Source organism: Lolium rigidum, chromosome 7 (assembly GCF_022539505.1).
Source record: "Lolium rigidum isolate FL_2022 chromosome 7, APGP_CSIRO_Lrig_0.1, whole genome shotgun sequence".
Lineage (NCBI taxonomy): Eukaryota > Viridiplantae > Streptophyta > Magnoliopsida > Poales > Poaceae > Lolium > Lolium rigidum.
In genome coordinates this window covers 70686749-70699435 of record NC_061514.1, presented here as the reverse complement: position 1 = coordinate 70699435, position 12687 = coordinate 70686749, and the positions used below count along the sequence as shown (strand labels likewise).

Genomic DNA, 12687 nt, shown 5'->3' with positions numbered 1-12687 from the left:
TTATACGATCTTATCATGGCGTCGTGACCCCTGAGAGCAACGCGAAACAGACACCTGGAATGAGTGAGGAACCGTTTCCATCAGTGTGGATCTGAACTGACATGCCATTGATCCACTCCTCGATCCATAGTGTATGGTCCCGAATCAGTTGCGTACGTCCGTGTGTTTGATTGTCCAGTCAGTCCACACGAGTCGGTGGCCGGCCGTTCACAGAAGCGAACAACCCCCAAAAGATGTATAAACGGATAACTGCCGCTTTTAATTTGGTAGAACATGACTGAACGATCGATCAGCAAAGAGAACTATACCAAGAAAACTTTGCACATAATAATGCATGCTTTCTGGGGACACCAATCACCTAAATTAAGCTAAGTAGACCAGCAGGTGCACACACGCCTATCCGAGTTAATCAATCGCTAACTGGAATTGATTAGCTTGAGAGACACGGATGTCCAACAGAACCGAGTAATCACCTATCTCATCATCGCCGTCATCATCAGGCAAAGAGACAGAACAAACCGCCGTGCCATCACCTTGCACCCCACCTCCCCTACACCCGTATCCCACCATATCCAACTTTCTCTATAAGGACCAGCTAAATATTCCCCTACACCCAGGTCATGACATGAGCTGAAGCTCCTGCTGTTCTACTGCACTTGACACATTAGTAGTTCTCCGTCTAATAATCGTCTTCCCATCAAAGAAAGAAAATCAAGAACGATCGATATGGGCTGCAACAGTTTTGCGGGAATAAATGTGCAAACTGTTGGCTACCTTTGACATGCATGGTGTACTGTCTAGCGCTAGTACACTACGATTAACTAGCTAGTGGGCAGATGTAGCTACGCTGTGGATCATGACTGCTGCGGCCGGATGGCGATCGGGCGGTGGCAGATGGCGCCCCCGTCGACGGCGTTTCGGCGGTCGGTGGCGGCGGCGGTGGAGTTGCTGCTGTTGTTGTTGGAGACGCGCTCGCAGGAGGGGCACATGGTGAGGGTGGTGGGCGGGGACATGTGCATGTAGCGGTGCGGCGAGACGAGCTTGAGCGCACGGAGCTCCTGCACCTCCTTCTGCAGCCGCCGGTTCTCCTCGGTCAGCGTCTCGCAGCAGCGCTTCAGGAACTCGCAGTCCACCTCCGTCTGCTTCAGCTTCGTCCTGGATAAATAAAGATAAATTCAGAGATTCAGAAATTGACCCAACTGATGTTCATCCCAAGAAGAATACTCCACTATACTATTGCATGTGCCAGTACGTACCTTGCGCGTCTGTTCTGGAACCACACCTCCACCTGCCGTGAACGCAGACCGAGCTGCTGCGCCAAGGCTGCCTTCTGCCTCTGCACGTAGCAAACGCAGGGTTTAGAGACCAGAGAGACAGCAGCACGACTTGTGCATAAGAACTTCATGAACATACATACTCGAGAACTAACGAGTCATAGGCTGGCTAATTACCGGGTTTAGAGTCGGGTGCTCCCGGAAGCTATCCTCGAGCACGGCGGACTGGTCCTTGGACAGCCGGAGCTTCTTCCGGGAACCATCTACACCGCAGCTGCCGTCCTCATCGTCGCTGCCGCCGCGCAGGCTGGAATCATCGGCGCCAGGGACCTCGCTCCGCTTTGCAGGGAGCAGCGGCATCTCCAGAAATCTCCTCTCTGATCAAGAGTCGCACGCATGGTATATATAGTATTAGCATCCCCGATCTCGCGAGCTATCTGCCTTAATACTATCAAAGAATCGTAATACTTGAAGTAGCATTTACCTGGAGCGTGGAGCAGCATGGCGACATGGTGAGTGCGAGGAGCAAGCGATGAGCTGAGACTGAGGCTGAGCCCTAAATCATCGGCCCTCTCCATCATCCTCCTAGACTCCTACTCTCTCTTCTTCTCTCACAGAAGCTCTATGTGAGCGATCGTGCGTGTGTGTTTGTTGTTAAGTTCGCAGCTGGAGTTGGAACTTGCAAGTGATAAAGAAGTGGGGGAGAGTGAGGGTTTTAAAGGGTCGGGGAGGAATGTTGGATCTCTCGCACAGTTCCTGGGACAGCAATGATTAACTTGTGGGGCGGGCTCCTTAATTGGTGCAATCATAACTTCCCCACCTCCTGCAGCTTAAAAGGCTTAAAATTGCTAGGTTAGCTAACTTCAGCTATTCTCCACTCATACTAGGATTTCATTTAGGGGGAAAAAGGTGCCCATTTTAGCTTTGAAAAATGTTTTGTAATCGGTTCCACCGAATGAAGTGGAGTATATATCTAGCAAACAAACGACTTTTGACTTATGGTCCGTTAGCAAGTATATGTACGTGCGCAAAATAATAAGTGTGTATGATTAGCTCCATTCGATTGTTGGACCAGTACTGTCATGTATAGCAAAATGAGAAAAAGGGAAAATGTTCCCATAGCACTCTTTTGTAGAGCAGTTGCATTTATGGGCCTCCTCTCGTAGCCAGGGAAAACAAGTTCCAATTTCGAAAGTTCACTCACAATTTTCCTCGAAAACATGGATATTTTGAGAAATGTGAGGATTCTTATTGGAAAAGTCAGCCGATTCAAATTATAACTTGCAGAAATTATGAATTTCAGACACTTAATTAGCACCTCCATCAATGTAGTAGAAGTTCCAAGTTCAAGATTTATTTACCTCATACTTATGTCCGTTCACCAAAAAAGGCTAATTTGCCAGAGTTTGAAGGAAATTTCCCTAAAATTGCTTCCCCTGCTCATTTCGCTGAATAGATATTTTGTTTTATTGCTCTAGCACTCCGATGCACTACATACACCACTTTTAATCATACCATGATTAACCCCTCACTAATAGATCCTGCATTGCTTCGTCACACATTCTCACCTCTCACCAACCGAGCCAGAACTCCTTGCTTTCAATCTGAATTGACTCACTGAGAGCATGAATTCATCTTCCGGCTATAGACCCCACCTTCTATGACTTTGGTGGTGTTTTTGGTTACACTTATTTTAGGATTTTGGACTTAGGTGCCTTTGGCTTATACCATAACGGAACAATATCCAGCTACAAAAGTACCTAGGTGCTCTTGGCTTATACGATCATGCAACAATATCCAGTGAAAATCTAAAAGCACCAATTTAGATGCTTTTTTTGGCTTATAAGCCAAATTCCTAATGGCTGGAAATAAGCATAATCATATAGCCAATTTGAGTGTTTGTATGTTGTACCCGGCCACCATGTTACCGCTCTCCACTAACAAACATGATTTTCATAACATAACTAACGGTTTCTACTGAAATAATATTTATTTAGGACAATGCTACAACATTAAGTTTACTTACTAGCATGTAATATTTGGGCCTCAAACGGACCCTTTTATGTTGACAACGTGAAATATAGTTCCAAGGAGATTTTTTTGCTCGATGACTTCATGGACATGATTGAAGGAGATATATAGGACCGTTCCATTGTCCAAGTCCAAGGTTGTAACACATTGTTGAGGACAAACAAGGACACAAACAATTTTAGAAATTAAATGAAATGTAGAGGCATTAAGAGAGTGAATTGAATTGTGTGTCCTAGGACATGAAGATAAAACACAGTAGAGGATTAAGAAGATGTGAAGAAACTACTAGTAGGGTGAAAAAAAAAATCAAGTTTGATGATTGTGTGACATTATGTTTACTAAGTGTGCATCAATACTTTGTCGCATAAATGTTGGTCTACCAATGTTATCAACCGCTAAAAATGATGATAAGAATATAGGGTTGTCCTCCCAAGATTAGAAATCATTTAGTATTTTGCACCATGTTTACCTCTATTGAGGTGTGGGGCAACACCAAATGTAGGTAGATAAAGAGAGAGTGTGGAAGATAAAAACATAAATCAAGAGGAGGAAATGAATGAGGATGAGAAGGAAGAACAAAAAGGAAGAGTAGAACCCTCCACCTTCACTAGCCAAAGATGATGGTACTTCTAAAAACTCTTTTGTCATATATAATAATTCATGCTATTGTGATGAATGTAATAATGCTCCTTTTTCTATGCCTAATAGTAATATTAACAATGACAATGGGGAGTATTAGTTATATATGTATTAAGATAATGATCTGGATCATGTTTTTCTTGATAATTCTCCATGTACAACAATTGTTACAAATTCGTGTGAGGATAAAGATAACGATAACGTACTTGCTGGCCATAATGAAACCCTCATTCATAAGAGTCCTATATTATTCTCAAACTTTTGGAGCTTCACCATTGAGAAGAAATATGTACTTTCTACAAAATACATGTGTGCTTGAAGTTATATTTAGTTCCAAACCATTGTTGCAACCATGGAGAAAAGATTGAAATGAATTCTAGCAACTACTTCGAAAGAGGAAAACACACTTATGAATGATTTTAGTAATCCTCTCTATATTCCCAAATGTAGAAATTTGCTCCCCTCTAGTGAATATTTTTTTTAATTTGCTTCAAGATTTTATAATGATTATGAAAGAGGAGGTGATAAGTACCCAATTTATATTCAAATAACTTACATGTTGCACGGCATGCCACTGATATGCATTGATCTACCTATATTTTCTGTAATTTATTCATATATAAAATGCATCAACGAAAGTACAGACTAACAATGGAATATCATCTGCCAACCCAAAGACTAAGGTGACCTTGGTGTTGAGGTTCTAGATATTAAAAATAAATATTTTCTCAGAAAGTGGTTGTACAAACTTTTAAAAGAGGAGGGTGACTGGCAGGAGTTGCTGCAGAATAAAAACCGCGAGCAGAAAACATTGTCACAAGTGATGGTTAAACCAACTCAATTATGAAAAGATCTAATGGAAATCAAAGATGACTTCTTTTCTACAGGATGCATTAGCGCATGAATGGCCAAAGGACTCAGTTTTGGGTAGATACTTGGTTGGGTGATGCGTCGTTGGCCAAAAAATACCAATCACTTCATAATATTGTGCGACAAAAAACATTTTAGTTGGCAATATTTTCGCATGAGCTCATGTAAATGTATAATTTTGACGAGATTTACATGAAAATAAATGGGAAACCTGGTTACCACTGGTCTCAATCTTAATTTAACAACCAAAGAAGATTCTTATTGATTCTATCAACCTCGTGGACTTTCACAATGAAATCTATATATGATGGTATGGTGAATGGTCACACGGTTTTTCTGAGTAAATACACTGGAAAATAAAAGTGCCTTTAACACTACAAGAAAAGTTGCCATGGCCGACGAAGTTGAAGTCGCGCCGTGGTTACTGGTGTACCATGGCCGACGATTTTGGGTCCCTCCGTGGTGCATGTCAAAACTTTTTTTTCTCGTTTTTGAGGCCACCTAGCCCGACGAAAGCGGCCAAAACGTCGTGTATGGTGGCCCGGGACGTGGTGCATCTCGAAATCTCGGGTTCGCCGGCCGAGTCAACGCAAATCCGCACCGCCGAGGGATGTAGGGCCCAGATGGCAGCCTCTCTGGCATTGTTTTTTTTCTCGATCGCGCCATCTCGTTCAACGTTCTCCGATCGAGCCGTTTACGATGCATGATCATGGGTCCCGCATGTCATCCTCTATGAACCAAAATTCTTTCTATTCTTGGATTTTTTTGACCCCCGATTTCCGGCTACTTCCTTTTTCTTTTGATCCCTTGCCGCCTTGGAAACGTTGAGACCGCCGTCGCTAAATGGGACCCGCATGTCATCCTCTATGTGCAATCAACTTTCTTTTCTTGGAGTTTTTTTGGCACCTCAAATTTGGTCACTTGCCTTTTTCTTTCGATTCCCCGCCGCCTCTCAAACGGTGATACCGCTGCCGCTAAATGGGACCCGCATGTCATCCTCTATGTACTATAAAACTTTCTTTTCTTGGAGTTTTTTTTGGCACCTCAAATTTGGTCACTTACCTTTTTCTTTCGATCCCCTGCCGCCTCTCAAACGGTGATACCGCTGCTGCTAAATGGGACCCGCATGTCATCCTCTATGTACTATAAAACTTTCTTTTCTTGGAGTTTTTTTGGCACCTCAAATTTGGTCACTTGCCTTTTTCTTTCGATCCCCGCCGCCTCTCAAACGGTGATACCGCTGTCGCTAACTCGGGACCCGCATGTCATCCTCTATGTACTATAAAACTTTCTTTTCTTGAATTATTTTTGGTACCTCAAATTTGGTCACTTACCTTTTTCTTTCGATCCCCTGCCGCCTCTCAAACGGTGATACCGCTGCTGCTAAATGGGACCCGCATGTCATCCTCTATGTACTATAAAACTTTCTTTTCTTGAATTATTTTTGGCACCTCATATTTGGTCACTTACCTTTTTCTTTCGATCTCATGCCACGTTTGAAACGTTGAGGAACCCGCGAGCTCATGGGACCCGCATGTCATCCTCTATGTACTATAAAAGTTCATTTTCTTGGTTTTTTTTCACCCTCTCGATTTTTGGCAATTTCTTTTTCTTTTGATCCCCGCCGCCTCTCAAACGGTGATACCGCTGCCGCTAAATGGGACCCGCATGTCATCCTCTATGTACTATAAAACTTTCTTTTCTTGAATTATTTTTGGCTGCTCATATTTTTTCACTTGCCTTTTTCTTTCGATCCCCTGCCGCCTCTCAAACGGTGATACCACTGCTGCTAAATGGGACCCGCATGTCATCCTCTATGTACTATAAAACTTTCTTTTCTTGAATTATTTTTGGCTCCTGATATTTTTTCACTTGCCTTTTTCTTTCGATCTCATGCCACGTTTGAAACGTTGAGAGACCTCGTCGGCTCATGGGACCCGCATGTCATCCTCTATGTGCTATAAAAGTTTCCTTTGTTGGATTTTTTTGACCCTCTGATTTTTGGCTTGCCTTTTTCTTTTCATCCCCTGCCCCCTTTGAAACGTTGAGTAAGCTGTTGGCTCAAGGGACCCGCATGTCATCCTCTATGTCAACTTTCTTTTCTTGGATTTTTTTCACCCCCTAATTACTAGCTACTTTCTTTTTCTTTTGATCTCAAGCCGCATTACAAACATTGAGACCGCCGCTGCAAAATGGGACCCACATGTCATCCTCTATGTACAATAAATCTTGGATTATTTTTGGCTCCTGATATTTGGTCACTTGCCTTTTTCTTTCGATCTCATGCCACCTTTGAAACGTTGAGTAAGCTGCTGGCTCATGGGTCCCGCATGTCATCCTCTACGAACAATAAAAGTTTCCTTTCTTGGAGTTATTTTTGACCCCTAATTTCTGGCTATTTGCCTTTTTCTTTTGATCCCCCGCCCCCTTTGAAACGATGAGGACGCTGTTGGCAGGTCGGTCCCACATGTCATCCTCTATGAACAATAAAAGTTTCCTTCGGTGGATTTATTTTTGACCCCTAATTAATTTCTGGCTATTTCCTTTTTTTCTTTTGATCCCCGCCGCCTTGGAATTGTTGAGAATGCTGCTGCCTCATTTTTCTTTTGGTCCCGTGCCGCCTTGGAAACGTTGAGACCGCTCGCTACAAAATGGGACCCGCATGTCATCCTCTATGTACAATAAAGTTTCTTTTCTTGGATTATTTTTGGCTCCTGATATTATGTCACTTGGCATTTTCTTTCGATCTCATGCCGACTTTGAAACGTTGTGGATGCTGCTGCCTCATGGGTCCCGCATGTCATCCTCTCAGAACGATAAATGTTTTCTTTTCTTGTATTTTTTTACCAACTGATTTTTGGCTTTTTTTTATTTTCGATCCCCTGCCGCCTTTGAAACGTTGACGACGCTCGCTGGCTCATGGGTCCCCGATGTCAGCCTCCCCGTACAAGAAACATGTAATATTTTATTTTGCAGACAATAAACGTTGTATTTCGCTCTGAGCTATTGCAAACGGATAAATTAAATCTTTATATCTACATAAACAAACTTATATGTTGAATCTCCTTGTTTTTTGTTTTTGCGAAGCATAGGACTTTCCTGTTTTTTTTGAGAAAAATTCGACCTTTCCTGTTTTGGAGTGGGCTAAAATTGTACGAGTCAAAAGGCCCAGCAGGATAGTTCGAAGGCCCAGATGTCCGGATACAGCCCAATTGAAATCTTTCTTTTCTTGGATTTTTTTTCACACCCTGATTTCTGGCTACTTCATTTTTCTTTCGGTCATGTGCCGCCTTGGAAGCGTTGAGACCGCTGCTATAAAATGGGACCCGCATGTCATCCTCTATGTACAATAAAGTTTCTTTTCTTGGATTATTTTTGGCTCCTGATATTATGTCACTTGCCTTTTTCTTTCAATCTCATGCCGACTTTGAAACGTTGAGGAAGCTACTGGCTCATGGGTCCCGCATGTCATCCTCTATGAACAATAAAAGTTTCCTTTGTTGGATTTATTTTTTTCCCCTAATTTCTGGCTATTTGCCTTTTTCTTTTGATCCCCTCCCCCCTTTGAAACGATGACGACGCAGCTGGCAAGTCGGTCCCACATGTCATCCTCTATGAACAATAAAAGTTTCCTTTGATGGATTTATTTTTGACCCTAATCAATTTCTGGCTATTTCCTTTTTTTCTTTTGATCCCCCGCCGCCTTGAAATAGTTGAGGATGCTGCTGCCTCATGGGTCCCGCATGTCATCCTCTCAGAAAGGTAAATGTTTCTTTTCTTGAATTTGTTTACCAACAGATTTTTGGCTTATTTTTTCTTTCGATCTCCTCGCCACCTTTAAAACGTTGACGACGCCGCTGGCTCATGGGTCCCCAATGTCAGCCCTCCCCATACCGCAAATCCTCTTTCTCGCAAAGGTTGTATTTCTAGATAGATAAGGTGGATTCGAATCCGCCATGGTTCGAGCACTAGTGTAAGCCTTCTTGCACTGATTAATGGAAGTAGTGTATAGCAAGGTAAAGACATGTGGCTCGGTGTAATGAATCTATTTGAATCATGTTGTGGGTTCAATCTGATAGTTCTCTAACAGGTCAGCCAAAATAGAAATTAAGTTTTTTTTCTAAAACGGAAATAGAAATTAAGATGAACACAAACATTAGTTATCATAATAGCTGATCATACATACATACTTGCTAAGAGCAAAAGCTTGCCAGAGTTTTACCACCCATACAATTAATTAGCAGTTCAGATAAGATAACCTTATATAAGTATAACTACAAATGCATTTGCTAAGGGCTCATGGGGCAACATAACTAGACAACCGCGAACTTTATGACCAAGCATGTCACAACGGCATCGAAAGATCTTGACCTTCAACTTTGATCCAATGCGAAGTTTGGCACCGTCAATGAACTTTTTCCACCTCGGAAGTAACAGCCAAGCGGCCATCTCGTGGGACCGACGGAGTACCGTCCCTCCACGGTGAGACCTTCACTCTCCATGACGAGGGAAATCTTGCCCCTTCGGCCAGCATTGAGATCCTTGGCGATACTTTTAGGCAATTTCTGATTCAAAGCAAGAGATACCACCAAAAATTAGTCAATGGCACCAATGCACTGAACCATGTGAGACTTTGAGCAGAGAAGACATCAAGATAAGAGCAGTTATGCTGTCATATACTCACGAACATAGCCTTCAGATGCGTCCCGGTCACCACACGGGTGGCCACAGCAATGAGCCGAGACCTCGGTGATCCGGCCGGGGCAGGTGCAGGAGCCCGGACTGGTACACGAGCCGGTGCCGATGCAGGGACTGCCGGGCGGGTGCAGTAAACGGTGCCTCTAGAGGAACCGGTGCCGATGCAGGAGACCGTGGGCAGGTGTGCATGAACGGTGCAGCTAGAGGAACCAAGTGCTGATGCGGGAGCCCGCCGGCAGGTGTAGTATATGGGGCCTCTACAGGAACCAATGCCGATGTAGGGGACTGCCGGGTAGATGCAGTAAACGGAGCCGGTACAGGAACCGGTGCTGATGCAGGAGAGTGGGAAGCCGGTGCCGGTGCCGGTGTGGTTGCCCTTTGTGACATCCGCTCATGTTCCATCGTGGGATCTGCAGCTTTGATCATGTTAAACCCAGCAAGCTAGAACAGAGGGAATGGTTTAGAACAACCGCTCGTAACAGCTTATCAAAAGATATGAGTAGAAAAAAGTTACATATTATATATTTGGAAGTGTCTCCAACTCGTAAGCGCTACGTATATCCGCCCGTTTGAGTTTCGATCCTCAGCCTCGTCGCCCTTCTTCGCACCGTAGTCAAAAGCAAACTTTCTCCAATCATGTCCATACAAATATGTGATGGCCTCGCGCCTTGTAGACATACACCTCATAGACCGTGTAGGTGTTCATCAATTTGCCATTGCCATGCATAGTGAAAGACCCTTCATGCGGACACATCCGGTTAATCATAGGACGAAGTTCACGAGGTACATGCCTGCATGTGAAAATTGATACAAATGTAAGAAGCAGTGAAGACTAAAAACAAGACTTTACTATATGCCAATTCATGCTAAACCACCGAGAATACATACCTGTAACTCGTGAAGGAGCTACTAGAAAGGTAGATAGAGCAATAGGAGGTGTTATACGCGGGGTATGTACATGGGCCCGCCATATTCCCGCAAGCTCTGCGATCGGGATGGTGAAGGAAACATGGGAGGTACTACCGGTGCGTAGCGCCGAATGTAAGTGGAAGAATTAGGTTGTGTAAAGTGCATAGTTCAGTAGCAATGCAAATGTTGACAAGCGAGTGCATAACACTATGTTACAAATCGAATAGCTGAAAAATTAGTGTATGATGAATATAAGCATGCTAATTTGGTGTTTCCGAATTCCAAAAAGCATTAGACAGAGCCGGTGATAATATCGTACATAAATCATGGCATGTATGTGTGGCTTAAGAAAATATACCCGAACACTTGGATGGTTACGGCCCGGCTGGTCCTTGGACTTGAGCTTATATAAGCATCCGGAAGGTGGGGCTGACAAGAACTTGGTGGCAGCCTCTCGCAGATGCCTCATCAAGCAGCTAGCTGCAATCCTTTTGACCAATGAAGGGTTAGCAGCTTCACTCGCATATGAAAATTGAAGAGCAAATGTACATCAGCAAGTGATATATAAAATGAATCTATGAGACACCGATGCATATAGTGCTGGATGTAAGTGTAAGAATAGGTGTGTGTGTGTTTCGAACTATTGGTAAGCATTAGACAAAGCCGGCAATAAACAGTACAAAAATCAAATCATGTATGAGGATTAAGAAAATATACCCGCTATCGAAAAGGGTACCACCCAACTGGCCCGTGGCCTTGTGCTTGAGGAGGTTTTCGAAGATGGTGGCGGCACCATCGTCTTCACAAGCAGCTCTCATCAGGATCATTTTTTATCCATTTGAGTAGAGGCACGTAAGTTTCATCCCGCATATGAATAGCAACAGTACTCATCATTGATATTTAATAAATCTATGAGATAGACTCGATGCAAATAGTGCGGGTGTAAGTGGAAGAATAGGGTTGTGCATAGAGAACAGCTTGACAACAATGCAAATGATTACAAAAGAAGCCAATGGAAATCAACAGTTTATATACTGGATGAGACAGATCGAAAAGTGAAAAATTAGTGTATGATGATTGTAAGCAAACGCAGTGTTTCGAACTTTTGGTAAGCATTAGACAAAGCCAACAAGTAATTAAACAGATAATAATGAAATCATGTATGTGGATTAAGAAAATATACCAGATTCATTAAAAGGTCACCACCCGACTGGCCCATGGCCTCGTGCTTGTAGAGGTTTTCTAAGATGGTGCCGGCACCATCGTCCTCACAAGCAGCCTCATTAGCCTCATTTTGCATCCACTTGAGTAAAGGCGCAGCAGCTTCAGCCCGCATAAGAATGGGAACAGATCTCAAGAAGTGATATTGAATGACTCGAGACAGATCGAAGCATATAGTGCTGGATGTAAGTGGAAGGGAATGGCCGTGTATGGAGAACAGCTCACAACAATGCAAGGGTGTGTTCGGTTCTGAAACAACGATGGAATGGAATGGAATGGTTCCATTTCGCAGGAATGGAATGGTTAAATTTTTGTTCGGTTGGGATAAATGGAGAGCGTAAGAGATCGAGGTTAAACTAACCATTTGTCTCAAAATTGTAATTAACAATTGCAAATGACATTTTAATCTCAAAGTCGTAATTAACAAGCGCCTAATGGTGCTCTTTTAATCTAAAAATCGTAATTAACATCATTTTTTGTTGGGTTAGGGGAACTGGAGTAGATGAACATTACCGTATGATGATTGTAAGCAAACGAATTTGGTGTTTCTAAACTTTTGGCTTCGAGATCTTATGGGTTTCAACTCTAGCCTACCCCAACTTGTTTGGGACTCGAAAGGCTTGGTTGTTGTTGTTGTTGTTGTAAACTTTTGGCAAGCATAGAAAAAACCGACAATAAACAAGAGAAAAATCAAGGCATGTTTTGTGGATTAAGAAAATATACCATATTCATTAAAAGATCACCACCCGACCGGGCGCGTGGCCTTGTGCTTGTAGAGGCATTTAGAAGATGGGGGCGGCATCAACATACCGGCAGCCCGATCACCGCAGCTTTGATCTTCCTTTTGAGTAAAGGCCCTAAAGTTTCGATCCGCATATGAATAGCAAAACAAAAGGCGTGACCTCAACAAAGTGATATTGAATTACCGTATGAGATAGACCGATGCATATAGTGGATGCTCTTAGCCTTTTGCAGCAGTGAACACTAGCTATGGACAGACAAAAAACTAGTTAACTCAGCTTTGTCTAGATATGAATGTACTACC

The 12687-nt window shown here is 43.1% G+C and overlaps 1 protein-coding gene across 1 annotated transcript; it reads right to left on the bottom strand.

The window, feature by feature from the left end:
* Window positions 1-671: 671 nt before the first annotated feature.
* LOC124676875 (homeobox-leucine zipper protein HOX17-like) lies at window positions 672-1855 on the bottom strand. Its single transcript, XM_047212894.1, has 4 exons — window positions 1759-1855; window positions 1452-1651; window positions 1257-1336; window positions 672-1155 (listed from the first exon to the last, which is right to left on the bottom strand). The coding sequence occupies exons 1-4, from the start codon at window positions 1853-1855 to the stop codon at window positions 855-857; spliced, it is 678 nt and encodes a 225-aa protein (XP_047068850.1). The 3' UTR covers window positions 672-854.
* Window positions 1856-12687: the final 10832 nt, after the last annotated feature.

Coding starts and splice junctions, on each gene's coding strand:
- LOC124676875 (XM_047212894.1), bottom strand. CDS start 1,855: ATGATGGAGAGGGCCGATGATTTAGGGCTCAGCCTCAGTCTCAGCTCA. Junction 1,652..1,758: donor CATGCTGCTCCACGCTCCAG/GTAAATGCTACT, acceptor ACTCTTGATCAG/AGAGGAGATTTCTGGAGATG. Junction 1,156..1,256: donor TTCCAGAACAGACGCGCAAG/GTACGTACTGGC, acceptor TTATTTATCCAG/GACGAAGCTGAAGCAGACGG.